Source organism: Zingiber officinale, chromosome 5A, assembly GCF_018446385.1.
Source record: "Zingiber officinale cultivar Zhangliang chromosome 5A, Zo_v1.1, whole genome shotgun sequence".
In the NCBI taxonomy this organism is placed as follows: Eukaryota; Viridiplantae; Streptophyta; class Magnoliopsida; order Zingiberales; family Zingiberaceae; genus Zingiber; species Zingiber officinale.
In genome coordinates, this window is record NC_055994.1 from 21,256,568 (window position 1) to 21,280,438 (window position 23,871).

Sequence of the window (23,871 nt, forward strand, 5' to 3'; positions counted from 1 at the left end):
ACGAATATTAATTTTGTTGCAAAATTTCCAACGAAATTATATTTTTTCGTCGCAAATTTTTGCGACGACATATTTGCAACGAATTTTTTTTGTCGCAATTTTTGTCCCAAATCCAATTTCCAACGATTTTTTTTCTAAAATTTATTGCAAAATTTGTCCTTAAGTGACAGTATTTTTGTAGTAATTGTTGGTCTCAAGTCTGAATAAAAAAGGATGATTTTCTTTAAAAAAATAAAATTATTAAAGACTTAAGTTTTTTTTTTTTTTTTTTTTTTTTTTTTTTTTTTTTTTGACCTAGGGTGTCATGAAATCTTGAGACGGCGTTGACACTATATGTTCCCGAAAACTATATCATCCAAGGCATGGTAAACTTCCCAAGTAATATATATAACAATACGAGTCTAATGGGACCCTTAGAGGTGTCAGACTGCACGGGCACAGAAAAGATGGGACGGGTTCACCCGGGCTACATCTGTAATTGTTTTTTAATGCTAAATTCTCAAAAAGACCATTTTAATAATTTTAAATATTAATTAAAATTTTATATTAATAAAACTATTTGGGCCTAGCACGTCTATCTATGGGCCGGCGAGTTGCGAGGATTTTTACGTAGAATGATAATTGTGGGAGGGCCATATTACAAATTAAATAAACTAGTAAAGTAATGAATGAGAAACATAAAAACATTCTGTTATAACGCCATTATCCTATCCTTTCTTGCCTCTCGTCTCCTCCCATTCCGCCATGGAAGCCATCTACTTCTCGGCCCCGCCTTCCCGCCATCTCTCCGTCGGTTCGCCGTCTCTCCAGTTCGCAAGAGCCTTTTGCAGCTCAATTAGAGGGGCTGGAAGGCAGAGCCTTCATTCCAATAGTTCCTGGACCGGCTCGGCCCTCTACACCGGATCTTCCGGCAGAACCCTGTTCGTTGTAAGCTCACCTTGAGCTTTAAAAATTTAATCCGAAGTCACTTTGTTTTCTTGATTTTCACTTTTCATGATCGGAAGATCTATTAATCTCAGAGGGAAGTTTGGAGCTGGATTCATTCGAAATCTGAGCGTGTTCGTAGAGGGAGATGTTGTATAGTAAGGGCGGAGATGTTTGGTCAATTGACTACTGGTCTAGAAACAGCGTGGAACAAGCTCAGAGGCGTAGGTCTGCAGTTATTCTTTTCCCTCACTTCTTCCTTAGAGTCCTTATTACTTTAAAGTGAAAATGCTGGCCTTTTATTTTTTCTGGAATGAATACTTTGAATTGGTGGGAAATTTCAATATTTGGCAGATGTTTTGTCCAAGGAGAACATTGCAGAACCAATGAGGGATATTAGGCGAGCTCTCCTGGAAGCAGATGTGAGTTAATCGTCACATCTTTGATGGAAAACTCATATATCATTGGATTCTATGGCCTTTTCATATTCTTTTGTGCAGGTAAGCTTGCCCGTGGTGAGAAGGTTTGTGCAGTCTGTTAGTGATCAGGCTGTTGGTGCAGGTGTGATACGAGGTGTGAGACCTGACCAACAGTTAGTAAAGGTAGTTATGAAAATAACGCTTTTCTCACAATTTTGTAAGATATATCAAACATTGTTCTTTGACTGAGTTTAACCCATTTCCCACTAACAACATCGTGTGCACAGATTGTGCATGATGAGCTTGTGAAGTTGATGGGTGGAGAAGTTTCAGAATTGGTATTTGCAAAGTCTGGTCCGACAGTAATTTTACTAGCTGGTCTTCAAGGTGTCGGAAAGACAACTGTTTGCGCTAAGCTTGCCTTCTACTTAAAGAAATTGGTGAAGATTGAGGATGCTCTTGTTTTCTTAAGTCTTTGCTGCACTAAAAAACTCCACATTCTATTGGAGCTAATAAAGAAAAAAAAAAACGGTTTCCAGGGTAAGAGTTGCATGTTGGTGGCTGCTGATGTGTATAGGCCTGCAGCTATAGACCAACTCAAGATTTTGGGCGAGAAGGTAATTACAATATGTTTTTTGTACATTCAAGAAATCCGTTACTTCTTTTCCCTCTTGCACTTCAAGTGAGGTTAGATTTTTGTATGTTATATTCAGGTAGTTTTGTCATTGCCATGTTCTTATCATCATGGTGTTCTCCTCATTTTGTGGTGGTATCTTGCATAAATGCCAGTGTATAAGCTATAATCATCTAGTAGAATCTTGTGTTAGAGTTGAAGGTGTAAGGGTCCGAGGGAGACCAAAAAATCTCTTGTTAATGTAATTATAACTGATGTAATTGATCTAACTATTACCAGTGCTACAACCTTGCATAAAGTTTGATGGAGGGATAAAATTCATATAGCTAACCCTAACTAGTTGGGATTTATAACATGATTTCAGATTTTTATGTTAACTTTATATTGTTTATGATACAGATTTTTTATTTTCCTAGGTATGATATGGTTCTTTGTATTTATTCCTTTTGTGCATTTTAATGCTGACTGTGTTCTAGTGCAGATAGATGTCCCTGTTTATGCAGAAGGTGTGGATGTAAAACCAGCAGAAATAGCTAAGCATGGTCTTGAGGAGGCCAAGGAGAAGTCAATTAATGTTGTTATAGTTGATACTGCTGGAAGATTACAGGTCATTAAAGCTTATTTGTGCCATGTTGCTAATGTACATGATGCTTCATTATTTTTTATACATGACAATGGGAGTAATTGCTTTTCTGTTAGTTTATATAAATATCAGCATGCGGTGGGCTATCAAGTTTTTGTTTTACCATACTAGTGGAACAAACAACTATGTTTATCATGTATTTACGAAATCCATTGTAAAGATGACGAAGCATGTTAAATGAGACTCGAAAATTCAGTCAAAAAAATTCCTTTACTCATTTGAAAGAGAGTGGTCGACTTGTTTCTTAAACACTTATATATGCAGCCAAATCTCCTTCAGTTTACTATCTTGTCTATGGAGAATGAGGAGATCCTTAACAATGAAAATCATCATAACATTTTATTTTTATGTTCAAGCTCATTTTAACATTATACTTCAATTCAATTAGATTGATAAATCGATGATGGATGAGCTGAAGGAAGTAAAGCAGGCACTGAATCCTACTGAAGTTCTGCTGGTGGTTGATGCAATGACTGGCCAAGAAGCTGCAGGTGGGTGAACGCTTGTGCCAATCTGCTTACACTCTTCCAGCATTCTTTGTTGACATGCTGTATATTGCAGAAAACTGAAAACTAGGATCAGTAATAGACTCTTTATTGATTGTTTATTTAGTTATTCTTACTATTAATATTCATCTACTTAATACTACCAGTTAGTAGTTAATATAACCAGCTGCTTGTAATATGGAAAATGAGGCATTGTTTTCACTGTACATTACAGTTTGAACTTACATCTGATTCATTATCACTGTTTACTTTGTAGCCTTGGTTACTACATTCAATATCGAGATTGGTATTACTGGTGCCATACTAACTAAGCTGGATGGTGATTCTAGAGGTGGAGCAGCTTTGAGTGTTAAAGAGGTTTGCCTTTCAATATGTTCCAAGTGGCTATGCCATCTATTTCTTCATTCTTCATCTTTTGCTTCTAGAAAACTACTACAACTCGTTTCATCATAGAAAATTGAACAGATCACATCTTTGGGAAAAGAAAATTTGAAGATAAAAATAAACCATAGCTTGGTCTAAATGGATAAATGCATTTAAAAGTTTATGCATATGCCGCAATTTAGCCAATGCAATTGCATAACTGCTCATGAATCTGTCCATTTGTTTGTTTAACATTGACCTAAAAAATTCTTATTTATTCTAATAAGTAAGAAAAGTATTTATTTTTTTTTTTGTGCATTTTACTTCTACAACTATAAACTATACATCATTTAGTTCTCTCTCTCTCTCTCCCCCTCCCTCTCTTTCATTCAGATGTAAGTTCCAGGAGGTGCCATACAGTAAGAAAAGTTCAAACTGTAATGAATCAGATGTAAGTTCAAGCTGCAGGTGCTGTTCCAGGAGGTGCCATACAACTGATTCATTACATCTGAAAGAGGCAAAGTTTTGTGCATTTTCATATTCATTGTTATCCTGGGGAAACTATGTAGTTTTATACTCTGGATTCTGGAATATGATCATTTCATTCATATGTCTAGAACATCTCAGTTACCTATACCACGTAGATCACCATGTCTGGTATCATATTAAAAATTGACCAATCTCCTTGCTTTCCGGGGACCACTGATAAAATTTTGTGATCTCATCTTTCATAACAATTCATTCACACTTGCTGTGAACCCACTCTTGTTCTTATACAATATTTTCTTCTTCTTGTGCATCACAGGTATCAGGAAAACCTATAAAGCTAGTAGGAAGAGGCGAGCGGATGGAAGATCTAGAGCCGTTCTACCCTGACCGCATGGCAGGTCGCGTATTAGGGATGGGTGATGTTCTTTCATTTGTTGAGAAAGCACAAGAAGTTGTAAGCAGCTCTTTCTGTCAAAGTTATTATGTTGGGTGACTTGTTACTTTGATTTAAGAGGATCTATTATGCTAGTAGATGCGGCAAGAAGATGCTGAGGAGTTACAGAAAAAGATCATGAGTGCAAAATTTGACTTCAATGACTTTTTAAAGCAAACACGCGCTGTTGCACAAATGGGTTCAGTGAGCCGTGTAATTGGTATGATTCCAGGGATGGGCAAGGTATCCATTTTAGATGCCTGTTCTTTCGTTCCGTCGTTGACCTACTCCTAAGGTCAAAACTTGGAAATAAAGCTAAAAGAGATCATTCAAAACCAATTCCATCGTTAGGAATTAGAAAATTAGTTCTAATTTTTCACATTTTATGTCTGAAAAAGGTGACTCCAGCACAAATTCGTGAAGCAGAGAAAAACTTGAATATCATGGAAGCGATGATTAATGTGATGACCCCAGGTAAATGTGAGGTTAATGGAAGTTCCATTCCTTTGTACACCTTAGTTATACCCCTACTACATGGGATAATAGCATAGTTTCTTCCCTCCCTTTATCTTTTCTGTCTTCTCTCAAATTTACAACTCCTAAGAATATAACATAACATTCTTGCTCAAACAAAACTGTATAAATCTAATTTCAATTGTAATGTGGATGTGCCAAGAATATAATTACTTAATTTTGACATAGAAATATACATTTTAACCATGTATTCCTAAAGGTCATATCCCTATGGAAAGTATGTGTTTTCATGTTTTAAAGGCTGCTCATTCTAGTGACTTGACCCGCAGAGGAACGCGAACAGCCCGAGCTACTAGCTGAGTCAGCTGCTAGGAGGAAGAGAATTGCTACAGAGTCTGGAAAGACAGAACAACAGGTCTTTTAATTTGCTCGGCTTTACAATTTCATTCAAGCATAAAAAACTATGCTGGATCCTAAAGAGGTCTGTGATGTTGCAGGTTAGCCAACTTGTTGCTCAGTTATTCCAAATGCGTGTTCGCATGAAGAATCTATTGGGTGTGATGCAAGGAGGATCGATCCCGGCATTGAGCAACCTAGAGGAGTCTTTGAAAGCCGAGCAAAAGGTATCAATTGTGGTCTGATTTTACCTCTTGATAATCGTTGTCTAATGTTTGTCATAGTAGTTTGTTCGACGCTAGTAAAGTAGTAGAAGAATATTAATGTTCTCTTCTAGGATTTTGGTGCTATCAGATAGGCAAGATTACCCCAAATGATCTTGACATAAAATCAGCTTCGAACACAAGTATTGAGGCCTTAATTTCCTTGATATAAAGAGTTGATCTACAAAATGATGGATTGGAGGAACTCATCGACATCTTTTTTTTGTAATCTACACTTGGAGGAACTCATTGGCACAATCTATTATATGTATTTTGACAGGCACCTCCTGGAACAGCACGAAGGAAAAGAAGACAGTTTGCAGATTCAGCGTCGGCAAGGCCTACTCCTCGTGGATTTGGAAGCAAGAACTAAGATCATATTTGGAACTTTTTGTAGCTGCATAATGATCTTGTAGTATCTTTTGTTCCTAGAGAGTCAAATTTTAGAATGTCTTCCGGACTTGATTTTATTGCTATTATTCTGGTGACTGGTGAAGGTACTTGTTTAAACTTGATCTAAATACATTCTACAATGCCTCTAAAATGCCTTCTAACATTTTTTTAACATCAAATTACATTCTAAAATGCCTCTATCAGAACTAAAATACCTAAATTTAAAAGGCCTCCGAATATTTAAAATGCCTTTATCCTAAATTAAAATATTTATTTTACCTAGTCAAATTATCAACCGAATTTTCTCACATTAATAAAAAATATTTAAAAGGAATGACAGTATAAAATAAAATAAAAATATTAGAGAGAAAATTAAAATTATATTTGTTAAGGAAATATTTTAAAAGATACCGTTTAAGATCAAGGGCGGATTTAGGATTTTAGGTTTGGGGGGCCGGGTTTATGTGGTTTTTAGTTGTGCGATGATTTGTCCATGAAAATGTTGTCACAAGGTAGTGTGATCAATCTATCAACAAGGATGGATTTAGAATTTTATATTTGAGCACCGCATACTAAGTGATAAAAATAAGTGGTATATAATTTTCAATAATAAAAAAATATAATAATTAAAATAATAAATAGAATACTCACAGTGATATCTAACATCTCGTATTATTCATGTTGTGATTATTGTCTCATTGAGCAGGGAGTTGCTCCTAACCAAGCTCTATATCCAATAGTCCTCTCCCATCTCAAATAATTTTACGAGGAATCACGAGGAAATATATTATGAGAATCATCCTATATATACTTGCTAATGCTACAATAAGGAAATATATTATGACGCTCATTAATTTCTGAATCCTCCAAAGAAAGGTTTGAGAAATTGAAATTGGTGTTAGAAATTAAGTGGTAGAGATGCGTCCCTAGGCTAGTCCTCTTGCATCGGTCTCGTTGAACTTCATGCTACTTTTGCTCGCCAGTTGCCATGATGTTAGAGCACACTTTCGAAAGTGATGAACTTAGACTGAAACAAGTCGAGCTAATTAGAGAGACTCAAGAAAAGGTATTTGCATTACCGATTGAGGCATAAAAGAAAATACGAATGAAGATGGAGCATACAATACATTAGATTTCATGGCTGATGTGTCTTTTGCCACATGATTACACGACCTTTAAGCATATAGGGAATCTAATATATGTGAACATGCCCCAAAGTTAGGGGGGACTGTGGCCCCCCTAGTCATGCACTAGATACGCCCCTATTTAGGATGATGTATATTTTGTAGTATAAATATGATTATGTTAACCCTAAATGTATCTCATAATCTATCCGTAATTTATGTTAAGAGAAGTAAATTACAGGGTCAATTTATAGTTAATAGCCAAGTGGTTAGAAAGTGGAAGAAGTTTTGTTCATGAGGGTATGTATTCATTAGAAATTAATTTCTTATACCATTGTAATATATCTACTACTGTAATAAATATATATATCAAATAAAGAAAGGAAAAAAACTTGATTAATAATAGTAAAACAATATAAAATTTATTTAAATATAGAAGACGTTAGATTGACATAACACATAACAAGATATATATAACCAAGGGAGAAAATTTAGTTGGTTGTATAGTTAAATAAAAACAATTAAAGATTATTTTACTATTAATAGTACTATTTTTTTTATAAAAAATAGATGATAATAATAATAAATTGGACTCATAAAATATTAAATTTAAGTTTTTTTAAAAACATAAATTGATAAAATGGATGAAGTTAAATTATTAAAAATTAAAACTAAAGGTTGAGTTGAAGAGGAATTAGATTCGAATTAAATTCTTATGAACACAGAAATTAAAATTATATTAATTTAAATTAGAGTAGATGTGGATTTAATTATGATTACTATTTATAACTAAACTAAATTTAAATGGATTACGAAATAAATTATTTTTAAGGAGTTAGGTATTCTCTTTTTGTTTTCCCCCAAACGAGCGAGCGTCGTCGGAAGACTCGGAACCGCCACCTCCTTCTTCTTCGTCCACGCACTCGCCGGCATCTCCGCCTCCTCCTTCTTCCTTTATCTTTCTCCTCGTATTTCCTCTTCTCCTCCCAATACCAGCATCAGCAACTTCTCCTCCCCTTCCAGCCCTCTCCCAGCCGCAGCTGCTTCTTCCCAGCAGCTTCTTCCTCTTTTTCCAAGTAAAAAACAGCAGCAGCCCCCTTTTGTTCCTTTTTCTTCAGCCAACGGCAACAGTTCCTGCCTCTTCTTCCCAGCAGCTTCTATTCACCACCGCTGGCTGGCTGAGCCAAGGGAGAGAGCCACCGGCCCTCTTTTTGCCCTAACTAAGAAGGATAATAGGTTTCTCTCCATTTTCGAACCTCTTGGCATCGGTAAGAATTGACAAATAATTATTTTTGATATTGAGAAATAATTGATTAATTCGGATTAATGATGATATTTATTTGGGTTTGATTGACTCAGGTCTTTGTATCAACAAAACAACTCCATTGTATGTCGGCCGGGAATGGTGCCAGGTGAATATTTTATTTCATTATATTTTTGATAAATAAATAGAATTAAGTGGAGTATGTTGATTTGTTAACACTCGGAGTTTTTGGCTGTACATAGAGGTGGGTAAATGTATTCTTTGGCTTCTATATATTTCTATGTGCATCAATAAGTAGATAAATGGATTATATATCCTTGTGCATGAGTCATCATCAAATTTCTCAGTCCTTGTTAAAAACTAGCCAGCCTTTTCTGGGTGGTCGGTGCCTCAGAGCAGCTTTCCGCTAAGCTTTCTTTATGCCAGTTGAAGAGCTAGATAGTTCAAGTCCCCTGAATCATAGTCATAGACATGAAACGGTAAGAAACTTACAATTAGTGAGCAACTTAAACACTTTAATATCTCGAAATGGATTTTAGATTTAAAAAGATTGACCCTTATCGGTTAGTTTCCAAAGAGATATGAGGGAAACATGCATTATTTTTGTTGTGAAATGCTCAAACTGCCCCAAGTTGGAACTATAAATCACTTTTCCATATTTTTATTTTGGAAGTCCATTTTTTGAATCTTCATCTTGTTCTCTGGCACTATAACGGGAGACAAGATGGAGTTTAAACCTACTTTGGTTTAATCTGAAAATTAAAAGGGCAAATATATATAGAGAGAGAAGAAGAAAAAAAAGAATATCCTATAACTAGATATCCCATGCGGACTATATGCATAAAATATATTTGGTCTCATCCACAAATGAACTGAAAGTTGGATTGTAGTTGATGACAATCTTCAACAGATATCTACAAAATATGTATTTGGTGATAATCTTCAAATGGCTTAACATAATCTGCTACCTTAACTCCTCGTGTAAGAATACCACAGAATTTTGAAGTTTGCAAATACAAAATGATAACTTCTGAAGGTTATCAAGTGAAAGAGATAGATAATGATTTCAGTATCTAGACTAGAGATGAATAGTTAATATAAGGATAATGATTATGAAATGTTTAATAATATCTTAGGAAAGAGAAAGACTAATGACTAATCTATCCTTTTGAAGTTGTATTCTATAGAGTGACAAACCAAAATAAGATTAGAGTTTCAACATGAACTCCAGGAACGTAGACGTCAACCCTTTTTAAGAGATTGTAACACTTCAGTCTAACACAAAGAGTTGTAGGCTAATCAAGGGGTTTATAAACTTTATATGAGTAAACAACTCTTAAGTTTAAACATTTTGGGTTAGTGGATGGGCCCAGCAAGCTGATGACTTCTCATTTTTGGCAACTTGTGACAAATAACCTCCATCCTTTCAAACCTGGTGGGATGTTATCATGTCCAATTATCGAACAAGTACTTGTATATTGGTCTTGAGTAATTGTTGCACATCCTTGATATTACACATTCATGTTGTCTAAAACTAGTGAACATGCATTTGAGACACTGGGTGTATCATTTAAAAATGGCAGGAAATCAAGTTAATAACAAAATGTATTTGCTATAAAAATTTGCCTGAAACTAGTGGATATCAGATTCTGAACAGTAATACCCAAGAACATTTAACCAGCTATAAGCTGGTTAAACCAAACACTTACAATATCATGTCCAAATTGGGAGTTGTCTCCTTTTGGCTTCCTCTTCCACACTTTGAGGACACATATGGGCATGGCTCATCAGCATTGCAACTAGTTCTTCTTGATTCGTCATCTTGATTAGTTTTTATCCTTAAACTGCTTTTTCAAAAGAGAGGCAAGCCTTAGGAGATCGTTAGTTGCTGGAACATAATCTCTAATCATCTCATTCACGGTAGCTCTTGTAATCATTTTTACAATAGGTAAATGAAGGAAACTGTTTCCACTCTTGTGCAATCCATCCTTTCTCCCATCCATGCTTCGAAGTAAACAAGGCACTTGCCTATGACCTTGGATGCATCTGATGTGTCACCCCCACAAAGGTCCTATTAAAAACTACCACTTAACAGAGATAATAGGGTAATGCTCTTTACAATCTCACCAGGGAATGTCTTACAATCAAATCATTTCTCTCAACAAATATAAAATATAAAGTTAATGTAAAAAAGAATACCAGGTTGCTTGAATTTAGCTCTTAACATTATCTAAGCCCTTGGAATTTTAAGATGTCTTCATGTAACCCTTCACCAGCTTAAAGCCCTCCAAATCTTATATGAGAAACAACCCAACAATTATCTTTTGTCTGCCTCTAGTGGACTAATTGAATAAATATAATCATTAAGCGACTAACAACTCTTTTGGCAGTTGATTCAAAATTTCTTCAATTGGAAATATTTCTAGTTGACTATATTCGAATAGAAATATTTTGTTCTTTAAACCTTTGCTTTAGTTGACACCTGAGTCAACTGAACTTCTGGTTGACTTTCTAAGTCAATTTAATTGACTAGTTGATTAAATTAAACCCTCCACTTGATTGAATTTACTTTGAGGTCCCTCCTTTCGACTTACCTCACCTAAGCTTGCATAAAGTTCTAGGACTGTACATAGACAAACTACAACTTGGGACAAGCAATCCTCCAGTTGAAGAATTTACTTAAGTCTCTATGTAGTGTACCCCTACCTAACTAAATACATCATCCCGAAAACACAAACTCCAAGATTACATTTTACTCATGTTAGAATAAGTAAAAGGGTATTTGTGTCTTTTGGTGTATATCTACTTTCCTATATAAAGGCCTAACTCGTGGGGGTTAAAGAAACACGAGATTCTAGGTTTTACTTTAAACATGGTATCAGAGCCAGGTTAAAACCCTAATTTCTTTTCTCTATCCGCGCCGTCTCTTTCTGCCGAGCCTTTCTCTTCCGCACCGCGCGAGTTCTCCAGCGCCACACCACGCGACACGCAAGTTCTTCTCCAGCGACGCGGGTTCTTCTCCAGCGACGCGGGTTCTTCTCCAGCGATGCGCGTGTTCTTCTCCAGCGCCGCGCGAGTTCTTCTCCAGCGCCGCACCGCGCGAGTTCGCTCGACCCGACGCCGCCTCTCCCTCTCGCGGCGTGGAGCTTCGCCTGCTGGTTCGTGGACGCTGAGCTCCGCCTCGTGGACGCCCGACGCCCGCCTGCTGTTTCGTGGACGCCAGACACCAGACGCCCGACGCCCTTCTTCGCGTTTTCCTCTTCTCGCGCTGCTAGGGCACAGCGGCGCTCCCCTTCTTGGGTTTTCCAATTCATTGAGAGCAGTTTGCAGCCGTTTGTACAGGGCATCATCAACACTGAGATTTTCCTGCTGGTCATATTGTGGAGATTGCAGTTGATTATACTTTTTCAGGCTTAGGCTTTGCCTGTAATATTATTGATAAATCGTCACTATCTATTGACAAAGAAGCCATTTTGCTCTCCTCTTCGTCGAGAACAGACAGGTCTGAAATCGTCACAGCGGTGCTCCAGTTCCTCCCCAACCCATCCATTAGCAAGCGCAGTCCGGTCCACAGTTCTATTCATGGCTACATCTGGCGCCCCAAAGCCAGATACCTCAATCTTTACCAACCATATTACTGCACCCCTTTCTTCCGAGCAGTTGGATGGTAAAAATTATATTTCCTGGGCATCTCACATTGAACTTTGGCTTGTTGGACAGGGATATGAGACACATCTCACTCAAACTGAAGAAGATATTCAAGACGTCGATCGTCCTCTGTGGAAGAAGGTTGACGCTCAGTTGTGTTGTATAATCCGAGCCACCATCCATTCATCTCTTAGGAATGTCTTCCGTACTCACAAAACCTGCAAAGCTGTTTGGACGCAAGCTCAACAACTCTTTACAAACACCTCTCGACGACTCTATCAAGTTTGTGAAGATCTCATGACTATCCTCAGCGCCAATCAGATTAAGGATTCAATGTCAAATTATCTGGGTTCAGTTTCTAGCCTTCTTTGTGACTTCAATGAACTGCTCCCTCTCCACCTGCACCAATGACTATCTTTTATCCTCCGGAGGCGCCTCTATCACCTCCTGCCTCGTCTCCTCCTTTGCAGGTTTATCAGCGCCGTCCTCGTTCTGCTTTGCCGCCGACCAACACTGACACTGCTGTGGGCACATCTGTAGAGCCAAGTCCTTCGTCGTTTCCTCCGGTCCCATCTCCTGACTCTGATGTTCCTATTGCACTTCGAAAGGGTATGCGTTCCACTCGTAATCCTTCTCCTCACTATGTTTCTTTAAGCTATCATCGTCTTTCCCCATCCTATTATTATTGTCTGTCTTCCCTGTCGTCTGTTTCTGTTCCAAAGACTGCAGGTGATGCCTTTGCCCATCCAGGATGGAAACAGGCTATGCTTGATGAAATGAGTGCCCTACAGAGCAGTGGGACTTGGGACCTCGTTCCTCTACCTCCTGGGAAGTCAGTGGTTGGTTGTCGATGGGTGTTTACGGTGAAAGTTGGTGTAGACGGCACGGTTGATCGGCTTAAGGCTCGTCTTGTCGCTAAAGGCTATACTCAGGTATTTGGATTGGATTATGGCGACACCTTTTCTCCTGTTGCCAAGATGTCTTCTGTGCGTCTTTTTCTGTCTATTGCTGCAATTCGTCATTGGCCCCTTCATCAGTTGGACATCAAAAATGCATTCTTACATGGTGACCTGCTCGAGGAAGTCTACATGGAGCAACCTCCGTGTTTTGTTGCTCAGGGGGAGTCTTCTGGTCTTGTATGTAATCTTTATATGGTCTCAAGCAGTCACCCAGAGCATGGTTCAGTAGATTTAGTACCATAATTCAACAGTTTGGCATGACTCGAAGCGAGGCTGATCATTCTGTTTTTTATCGTCACTCATCTACTGGTTGCATTTATGTAGTGGTTTATGTTGATGATATTGTCATCACAGGTAATGATCATCTTGGAATTTCACAAGTGAAACAACATCTTTTTAAACATTTCCAGACAAAAGATCTTGGCAAACTCAAATACTTTCTAGGGATAGAAGTGGCACAGTCTAAAGATGGGATCATTATATCCCAAAGGAAGTATGCAATGGATATTCTGGAAGAAACAGGAATGTTAAACTCAAAGACAGTCGACAATCCCATGGATCCTAATGTCAAGCTCCTACCAAATTAGGGGGAGCCTCTTTCAGATCCTGAACGGTACAAGCGGTTGGTAGGGAAACTAAGCTACCTTACTGTTACTCGTCCGGATATCTCATTTGCAGTGAGTGTAGTAAGTCAGTTTCTTAGCTCTCCATGCAAAGAACATTGGGATGCAGTGACTCGGATTGTTCGATATATCAGGGGAGCACCAGGAAAGGGTCTTTTATATGAAGACAAAGGACATACTAAAGTCGTAGGATATTCTGATGCAGATTGGGCAGGATCTCCCTCTGATAGAAGGTCCACTTCTGGATTTTGTATATTTGTCGGAGGTAACCTTATTTCTTAGAAAAGCAAAAAACAAAATGTTGTGGCAAGATCCAGTGCAGAGGCAGAATATCGAGCTATGGCTATTGCTAGTCAAGAACTTATATGGTTAAAACAGTTGCTTCAGGAACTAAGGTTTGGAGAGGTTACACAAATGTCACTCATATGTGACAACCAAGCTGCTATGCATATTGCCTCAAATCCAGTCTTCCATGAGAGAACAAAGCATATTGAAGTTGACTGTCACTTTGTCAGAGAGAAAGTCATATCCGGAGAAATATCTACTAGTTTTGTCAACTCAAATGATCAGCTAGCAGATATATTTACTAAATCACTTAGAGGTCCCCGGATTGACTTCATATGTAACAAGCTTGGTATATATGATCTATATTCTCAAGCTTGAGGGGGAGTGTTAGAATAAGTAAAAGGGTATTTGTGTCTTTTGGTGTATATCTACTTTCCTATATAAAGGCCTAACTCGTGGGGGTTAAAGAAACACGAGATTCTAGGTTTTACTTTAAACAACTCACATAATATCTCATGCTCTCATGGCTCTAGATCTTCAATGTTGTTGATACTCTATGCCTTACAGGTCGCCTTGCTAAGCCTTTCGTATCTCATTTGCACCAAGCCCTCTAAGCTTACTTCACCTCACTAGGCCTTCCCTTGGATGCTCCAAACTCTCCAAGCTTGCTTCATGCCATCCTTCGCGTTGCCTTTGACTTCACCTCATTATGAGCTTCCAAGACATCAAACTAACAGTCGCTCTATGCTGCTCGTCCTAGAGTTCACCTTATCAGCTCTTCGATCTCTCATATGCACTCAGCTTCTCGAGCATGCTCCATGCCTTCCTTTGTCTTCCTTTCAAATTCACCTCATTACAAATCTCCAAGCCATCGAGTCAATTGATCTCACAATCACATCAAACTTTGTCAACTTCATCGAGTCAACAAGCTCCATGAGAGTCATGTGTACTTTGTCAAGCTTTTGCACACTTAATGTACACCATTACAAACACAAAATAAACATAATGTAAACCCTTTGTCAAATACATCATAATAACCTTTTGACCACTTGGGAGCATCATTGCACCAACAAACCATGTATGGTCATTTAGCCTTACTGAATGTTGGATCCTATTCCTTGCTTATACCCTGGTGTGCCCAATTTGACTTATTGAATTGTTTACACTCTGTAGTTTAATAAATGACAGTTGATTATTCTTATTAGAAATAACCTTTCATAAATCATTAATAAGACATTCATGGCTACTTATGCTCTCTATTTTTTAAGACCTATATAATACGTGGTGGATTTCACTTAGCTGAATTTCTCTAACACAATGCTATAGCCCTGCCAAAATTCTAATATGCCTATCTAGTTCAATGAGCAAGATATTGAGATCTCACTATATGTCGTGTTATGGGCTTATGGTTTCAATTAATGAGGTGCTTACTGTTGACATTGCTGCTGTAATTTTTTTCATTAATAATGCTAATATCAAATGAAAATCTTTGCATTAGTCATAGAACTTCTACTATAGAGGTTTTCCTAATGCCCTGCTTTTTTTTGTACTTTATACACACTGATCTTTAATTTCTAGAGATGATGCACTATTTCATCTAAATGCAACGCTTGTTAATATATCTGCAGTGTGGATCACTTAAATACTTGCTCTACAAGGCTATTTTCAGCTATTCTTATTTGTGTGTTCTTTCTATTTTGTAATTAATACCTTGCCCATAATATAATTATTATTATCTTCAGAAGGGCCTATGGCTGAAGAGCATCTAGCAACATCAATAGGGGAACTGACTCTTGAAAAAGTTGTTGTTTCATCCATTGGATTTGAAGAAAATGTTCAAATCGGTATGCTTAAGTCTGAAAATTTCTAATTTAAACTGTCAGTTCCTTCCACCAGTCCATCAATTAGGAGAATGGTTTCACAGCAATCAAATAACTACATATGAATAAACCTATATCCTTTCTTACTATTCTCTCTTGTGAATTTTTCTATGTTAGTTATTTTTAGTATTTCCACTAAACTAATTGTACATTGACATTTCTTAAAGCTTTTAGAATTACAACTTGGTCATGCTTCTGACATGAACTCAATTAATTAGTAGTCAGTACTACTCTTCTTGGGGTTTTTATGCTCAATTTTAGTGATTTGTATAGAACCAAAACAAATTGCTTCTGTCTCGAAATTAATTAGTTACAAGTTAACAGTTATTTCTAGAATTTTTATGCTGGATCTTAGTGATTTGTATAACTACAAACTGACTTTATGAGGGATAGATTTATGATTTATGTTTTAAAGATCAAATATATTGTTTAACGATGAAACCTTTTTCTTTCATTTCAGAGCATGCGTCTGATGACTGTTGGTTTGATGATGAACCTCCTGTTGAGACTTCAGATGCCGAGTTAATCAGAGAGCAGAAGTGGCGCCATGACCATTTTTATACAGTATCCTTGCTAACTTTATTCTGTTCTATTCTTCTTGATGAACTTTTATTAAATTATTTAGAGATTCTAAGTTCTAATGCCAATAAATCCTTGACAAAAACTTATATGGGTTATCGAGATGGTATATCTGCAGGCAAAGAGGCTTCTGCCCAAGAAGGCTTCAATGTGGGCTTCAAGCAATCCGCACATGATGGTTATAAATGGGGCAATGTTAGGGGCATTGCAAGGTGATACTTTTTCATCCTTAATTAGCTTTTGATGCATTATCGATTAATTATTGTAAAACAATCTCTTTTTCTTGAAGTTTCAAAAGGCATAGATTGACAGAATATGGCCTACCTATGCAACAAACAATTTCAATATTTTTATTTATCATGTATAAGAAATTTAGAACTAGTCATACTAGATACTTGATATCCAGAGTAGTACCTGGTTCCTCTAACAACATGGTTGTTGTTAAGTCATGACACCCTTCAGATTCTGATGTGAATTGTTTTGCTTTTATTTTAAAAAAACATGGTTTGATATTGTAGCATCATATTTTTATATAAAAATTCATCATGTTAGTAATACACTATTTTTCATCTTTTATGGTAAAAAATATAATCTTAACTGTTGGGATCTTGTTTTTCTCCTGTCTATGTTGGGTTAGTTATCTTAATTTCTCATCTGGGTGTTTATCTCTATGGATTACTATAACTTATTAATTTTTTTCCCTTTATTTGCAGTGCATTTGCTAGTCTTCCCGATGATTCAAAGAAGAAATTGTTGAAGAAATTTGACGATAAAGAAAAATTTCACAGTTTATACGAGTCGGTGCAAGCAATTTCCACCGACAATGCTCTGAAAATATATTATGTCCATCTCTTGCAAAATGATAAGCAATTCAAAGAACAACTGAAAGGGAATCCTCAAGAATCAGCATCAGCATCAGCAGGTAAAGAATCAAACTCTGATGAGTTAAACTTCCTTCTCGAGGTTCTTACATCACTCGTTCATGAATCTTCAAGAATCAAGTCGAGTATTGTGGAAAAGAGTGGGTTTGATAACAAGTAGCATTGTTTATGCAAATTCAGCACTATGATTTGATACTATAATTAGATATTTGGAGTTAAGTGAATACTTGATAAGTTAAGTTGTGGGATCTGATTGATTGATTAGCTTGTAAAACCAAATTGTGGTAATGGGAATCAAAATTTTGATTGGGTTAGATTGTAGCGGGATGTAACTTGATTGATCATTTAGTCTATATCCCCCAAAAGTGATTTATTAACTTGTTAGCATATTTGATTGGTCTAGATTAATATTTCACTACCATTATTAGGGGATTAAGTTCACCTCAAGCGTCTCTCATAGGCCATCCCTCATAGGCCATCCCTAGGTTAGTTATGTGAAGGTAGGTAAATTATGAAGTCAATTAATAGTTGACTTTTAAGTTAGTTAGGAGGTGAGGATTTTTTTTTCTGGAGGTTATGTATCTATCGAGAATTGATTCTTTATTTATTGTAATAAATTTGTCAACTTTTAACAAATTGAATTGGACGTAGGTGGGACAACATTATTATTAAGAGAAATGATATTCTTAAGGAAAAATCTCAAGGAAAAGTCTTAAGGGTAGACATAAATGATGGGACTCACAAAAAGTGAAATGATGGATCTCATCATTTATGTGTCTATTCTTAAAAATTTTTCTTGGGATTTTTCCTTAAGAATATCATAGCTCTATTATTAAAACTCATGGAACATGGGCTCTAATGATCTTTTTATCCAGCGTGTTATCCAATTTATGAAAACTTAAGACTATATATTATTCTTATCAATATTACGATAGAGATTGAAAGCTTTAACTGCATATACTAAACCACACACTAGGATTTACAAATACCCAATAGAATTCACAAATATATAAATTGAACCAAATTTAAAGAAAGTAAAAAATAATAATTTTAAAAATATTAGATTTATATCAAATTAATACTTTTGTACTTTTAATGACATTCTTGAATCTATTTATATTTTTCAAAGAATTTTAAACTTTTAGATTCAGCAATGAATTTTAATAAAAAAAAATCATAGACTTAAGCACATCAAATGTATTCCAAAGTTGCATCATTCTATTCTGACAATCTCTTAAGTTTTATCATAATCTTTAATCTCTTTTTAGCCATCAATAAATATCAATCAAAACATAGTGATGAACTTAGAGATTCTAGAATTAATTTAAATATGGACTAATATTTTCTAAAAACTGAGTCTAAAAATGTTTTTAAAAAATATATTTCTAAATGCTTTAAAATATATATAAAATCTAACTAATTTTTTAATATTTAATGAGTTTGATGATTTTTTTTTTTAAATGGAGGTATCTAACTATTTGAATTGATTATTATAGATAACGGATATTTTTTATTGATTATCAGGTAAATCAGAAAATATTAATAGAAGTCCTTTTAAATGGTTAAGTATTTTTAGGTCCATTTTTTTAGGGGAAAAAAATCCCTCGCAGTGTGTGATAATATAGATTCAAACTTTAAATCTCCTAATTATTCATTGAAAGATATAATCATCTTACTATTATCCGGGAGCAGTTGGATGCATTGTTACTTTAATATTAATATATATCTATATATAAAAGACTTTTGAGTTTTGGTCAATGTATATCTAAACCATGGAGTCATGCCTAAGCTTGCCCAAGGCCATTTATTTCTTTTTTAAAAATTAAATAAATAATAAAATAATAAAAATCTAAAATTTAAAAAATAGAAAAACCATATAAACATTTGTTAGAAAATAAGAGGCAGAATATTTTTAGAATTTTAAAATTTTAAAATTTTAAAATTATTTTTTTTTCATATTTTTATTTTTATGTATCTAAATCAGACTCAACATTTGGATTCAGCCTATGTTAGCAAGAAGTTTGATGCGATCTAGAAGTAGGTCATGCTTAGCTTGGCTTGTTGGTTGGGTCATCCTCAATCGACTTAACTCTGAGACTAAACGAGACCTAAGATGACACCATCCAAATCTTAACAAATTGTGTCAGACACAACCAAACTAGCCCGAGCCATGATCAATTTGGCCGGATCAACATCTATAATTGAGGATAACAAGGTGAGGGGGGTTTGACCGACGAGGTTCACAAAAGAAACACAAGACAATGACACTAGAGTTTGCAACATAGCAAAGGGACCGAAAGAGCTAAAATAGGGTGACACAACGATTCATATGGAGGAAGTTCTTGAAAGGCAGGGTCTCATCTCTCATGGGTGAAGGAGTGGATAGTTAGCATAAGAAAAAAAATATATTTTACTTTATAATTTGTCTGTTTTTGTTTTAGCCCTACAAATTAAAATTTTATATTTTAACTTATCATAATTTATAAAAAAATATATTCTTTAATATGCACTGATGTATCGGGGAAAACTAGTTCAGGTAATGCATCTCTGGCGCCACTTCATGTCGGCAAGATGATAGTTAGATTCGACTCTGTGGATCATCCGAGATGGTAAAGGGCCGAAGTTGTTGTAATGAAGTTACCGGGTCGAAACTCAATGGCAACGGGAGAATAAATCCCCTATCCTTATATCCCACCCGGTCCGTCCCATGTTAGCTCGGGTGTTACGATTTACCTCCCTCACAATGACCGTGGGTCCGGTCGATGGGGACCCTGGGGGCGAGGATTTCACCTTTTACTGCAAAGATGATAGTTAGATCCGAGAAAGGATCCTCGCTGAGTGGACCTACTTCGACCTCAACCTTTGACCCTTCCGAACAAGCACAGGCTTAGCACCGATCCAAGGTAGGCAGCTTACGCCAAAGCCAACACTGGAGTAATAGTGTGAAAGGTACGATCTAACTGTTATCATCCATGACACCCTACTTTCTTTGGTGCGGCCAGCCGGCTAGGAATATTTTACTCATTTAGTTATCTATATAGACATAGTCATGTAAAAGTGAAATCAGATTTTATTTTTCCCCCAAGATTCCTTTATCCATTTGTCAATCAGACGATCATAATATTGTCATGTACACCACATTTTTGAGATATGATCGATGAAAAGACACAGGATACGAGAATTTTGAGACAGAAAATCTGATCACTATAAAAGTTGTTATGGACTATAGTCCTGCCCTAGCTTCGTCAATTAAAAATTAATTCAAACAGTTAGTGTTGCTAGAAATTTAAATTAATAAATTATAATTAAATAATACATATTGAATTCTAATATGATATTATTCATTAATTGTTTTTTAAATTTTCTTTCATAATTATTTTATTCTCAACTATTAATCAAATATGTATTTAATAAATAAATAAATTATAATATTGAACACGAATTGAAGATGTTGATTTATAATCTTACTATTTTATTAAAAATCTCCCTCCTTTACTAACTAACTTTTGATGAAGTCTAAAATGAATTTACATTAATATCCTTTTTTCTATTGACACTAAAAATAATTTCAAGATTTATTAGTAATTTCACAAACGAAACAATCAGTGATCTAGAGTTCGAGACTCAGTTACGACATATTATTATAAATTTTTCTCATCATTAATTTTTTCTGATTATTTTATATAAAAAATATAGTTCTCTTTAATCCCACATCTTAGAATTGACAACACTATAATAAAAAAGCTTCTATAAATATTTTAAGTCAACAAGGTTAAAAAATATATTTTTATTAGTTTTTTTTACTAACATAAGTATAATATTAAATTAAATTAATTTTTTTAGTCGTAAGGTAACATTCGAAAATCCAAACAATTCAGATTTTTAAAAACTCAAATAATTCAGATTTTCAAAAGTTTATTATATATATAAAAAAATATGGAACCGCCACATCAGCGACCCCCCTAGAGCCGGTCCCACGGATATGGAGGGAGGTAAATGCAGGTACACAGGTGGAAAGTGCATGGCGGAGACGTTAACCCCAGACAATGATACCCCGGGGATCGACCCCTGAACTTTTCAGCCACAAAATCATGCACTCCCTATCTATGTTATGCCCTGGGGACTATGATTTATTATATAAAGATAAGAAGTATGTTGGTCTAAATTATAAATTACAAATGATTTAAATTTGATTTGGTAAATTTTATGACGAGATTAAATTAAATTAAATTAAATTAAATAATCTAATAGAGTTATAGATATTTTTAAGAAATATATTCTTTCATCTATATATTTTCGTTTTTATTTTCTTCCAACTACTCACGTGCAAGCCTTCACCGTCAACTTCTGATATTCTCCATCCTTCAGAAGGAAGGACGCACATGCATGATTATGCATAACTATAGTCCAATCTTTTTTTATTAAATATAAATTGAAATGAAAGTAGTGAATTAAAATTAAATTAGGATTAGTAAAACACAGAGATAAAAAAAATATATTGGCCTGAATCTAGATTAATTTGGACTTTATTTGGTGAAGACCAAAATAAATTTAATTGTTTAAATCAGTTTGCTCCATTTAAAATGAGTTGTAAATTTATAAAAAAACCTATTCTCCCATCTCTATTCTTTTAATTCTCTTCCACATATGCAAATTTCATTCCCACCGTCTCACGGATAAGCCTCCGCTCGTATCCATGGTCATTCCCTCCGTGACCAGACCCTCTCCCTATAGGCATACTCATTAACATGGGCGCCCTCGACTATTGTTATCACGATCGGATCAACATGTACCTCATTGATGTACCATTACGAGTCACGTCTATGTCGTAGGCAAGTAGTTGTTGATTGAGGTTCTACATAATATATTCGAGCACAACCTCACGTCGCGCTTGTAGACTAACACTGTGTTAGTGGCAAAGCCTTCCACTTTGACCATTAAATTTTCAATATTTACGAATTATATATCATTATCGGTAAATTAATTTAACAATTTCATAAATAAGAAAAAAAATCATTCAATAAAAATTTTAATATAGAAAAAAGAGATATGCTAACACAAAATGAACTCGAACCTCTTGATGAACTCAACCAATTCAAGATCAACCCAACCCACCTTTCATTTCCTGGATCTGTCCATGATTGCCTACATGGCTCGTTTAGCTGTATGTAGGGCATGTGTGGTAGCGCACATACGTGGCCACCCTCCCTTGTTGACTATATAAGGTTCAGCGGTAGGTATCAAGTGTAGTTTTTTTTTTTCCGCATAGAGGCTACTCTTCTCTCATTTTCCTTCTCTCATACCCCTACGAGCCTCATTCTTTCAACTCCGAGCTGACTTGATTGTTAGTGGGTCACACCGGTCGGTCATGTTGGTGCCCACTGACTGGTGTTGAATCGTAGGAATTTGAGGATGGACCGGTCGAAGAACTAACACTACCGCAACTCCAAGGAGAGGAGAGGAGGGGCCAAGCGCACTTAAGGAGCACCATCATAAATTTTTCTCTTTTAAAATATGATTTTTGTGTCGTATACATGTCATGATAAGCTAAGTTGTATATTTGAAAATGAATAAAAATCAAAAAGGCACCCAAAATTTTATAAATCATCAAAAGCGCACATCTTTTAAAATACGGTGTAATAGCTATGGGTTAATTTCTACTATAGCACCGGATCCCAAGCTATTTTCAAGGTAAAATTATAAAAAGACGTCCATTTTATTTTTTTTTTGAAAAACAAGACACATATGGTGTTTCTCTTATTTTGAGGTACCCTTTTATGTTTTGTCCATGAAAAATCAAATTTAGTCTACCAGATTACATTAATTAAGTGTATTGATCCCGTTCAGAAGCTGAATCGGATGAAGGCGATCGTAGTGTCACCGGTATTGACGGAAAGTTATTGGGCCTCCTGGATGACCTGGCAACCCACCGAAAGACTCCCACGAGCGGATGCCGACGGGGGTGACGAAATTGCTAATCCTGCGCACACTCAGACGAGTCCCCCCACGTTAGAGGCCAAAAATTAGGAAAAAAATCTCCGGGTCAAGCCCTCCGACGCTCAAATCAGGTACTTTTTCCTCAGAAGAAACAGAGAAAATTCAAAAGGAAAAAAGTAAAAGACTGGTGAGAAAGGACGAGTGAGCGTACTTGCGTAAGGGACAAAGCATCCCTTTTTATACTGCAACAGATGCTTCTGAAATTTGACAGGTGTCAGGGAATGTCGGATGTCAGGCTTTGTCTGGTGGTGGATGACATGTGGCTTCTTCCTATAGGTCTAGGAAAGAATCAGAGTGCTGTGAGCCCCCAACCATTGACATATTCTATGACAGGTAGAGATTATTCCCTGACAGATGGTTACGATTCCTTGACATACTTGTCGTGTAGCGTCCGACCTTCTTATTCCATTACTCCTGTATTGGCTCTTCATATTTGCTGATCCCGACCTGTATGCATTGGTCTGCTTCCGCTTATCTTGACTCCGAACCTGTATCCTTGGTAAGCATAATCCCGACCTGTACGTTTGTCCATGTATCTTGTGCCGCAAGGCTAGAAGTCCCGACCTGTATCCTTGGTAGGCACACTCCCAACCTGTATCCTTGGTAGGCACACCCCCGACCTATATGCTTGGTAGGCACACTCCCGACCTGTATGTTTGTCCATGTATCTTGCGCCGCAAGGTTAGAAGTCCCG

General features: G+C 36.2%; 2 protein-coding genes across 2 annotated transcripts; both read left to right on the forward strand.

Moving 5' to 3' along the window:
* The first annotated feature begins 678 nt into the window (after window positions 1-678).
* Window positions 679-6,088, forward strand: LOC121980298 (signal recognition particle 54 kDa protein, chloroplastic-like). The gene is made up of 15 exons (XM_042532285.1): window positions 679-927; window positions 1,020-1,152; window positions 1,279-1,346; window positions 1,425-1,526; window positions 1,631-1,783; window positions 1,883-1,960; window positions 2,459-2,584; window positions 3,009-3,111; window positions 3,383-3,483; window positions 4,295-4,432; window positions 4,511-4,654; window positions 4,810-4,885; window positions 5,215-5,300; window positions 5,383-5,508; window positions 5,825-6,088. The coding sequence occupies exons 1-15, from the start codon at window positions 745-747 to the stop codon at window positions 5,915-5,917; spliced, it is 1,710 nt and encodes a 569-aa protein (XP_042388219.1). The 5' UTR covers window positions 679-744; the 3' UTR covers window positions 5,918-6,088.
* Window positions 6,089-7,887: 1,799 nt separating this feature from the next.
* LOC121980299 (protein YAE1-like) lies at window positions 7,888-17,557 on the forward strand. The gene is made up of 6 exons (XM_042532286.1): window positions 7,888-8,329; window positions 8,421-8,473; window positions 15,583-15,684; window positions 16,181-16,284; window positions 16,390-16,511; window positions 17,013-17,557. The coding sequence occupies exons 2-6, from the start codon at window positions 8,464-8,466 to the stop codon at window positions 17,338-17,340; spliced, it is 666 nt and encodes a 221-aa protein (XP_042388220.1). The 5' UTR covers window positions 7,888-8,329; window positions 8,421-8,463; the 3' UTR covers window positions 17,341-17,557.
* Window positions 17,558-23,871: the final 6,314 nt, after the last annotated feature.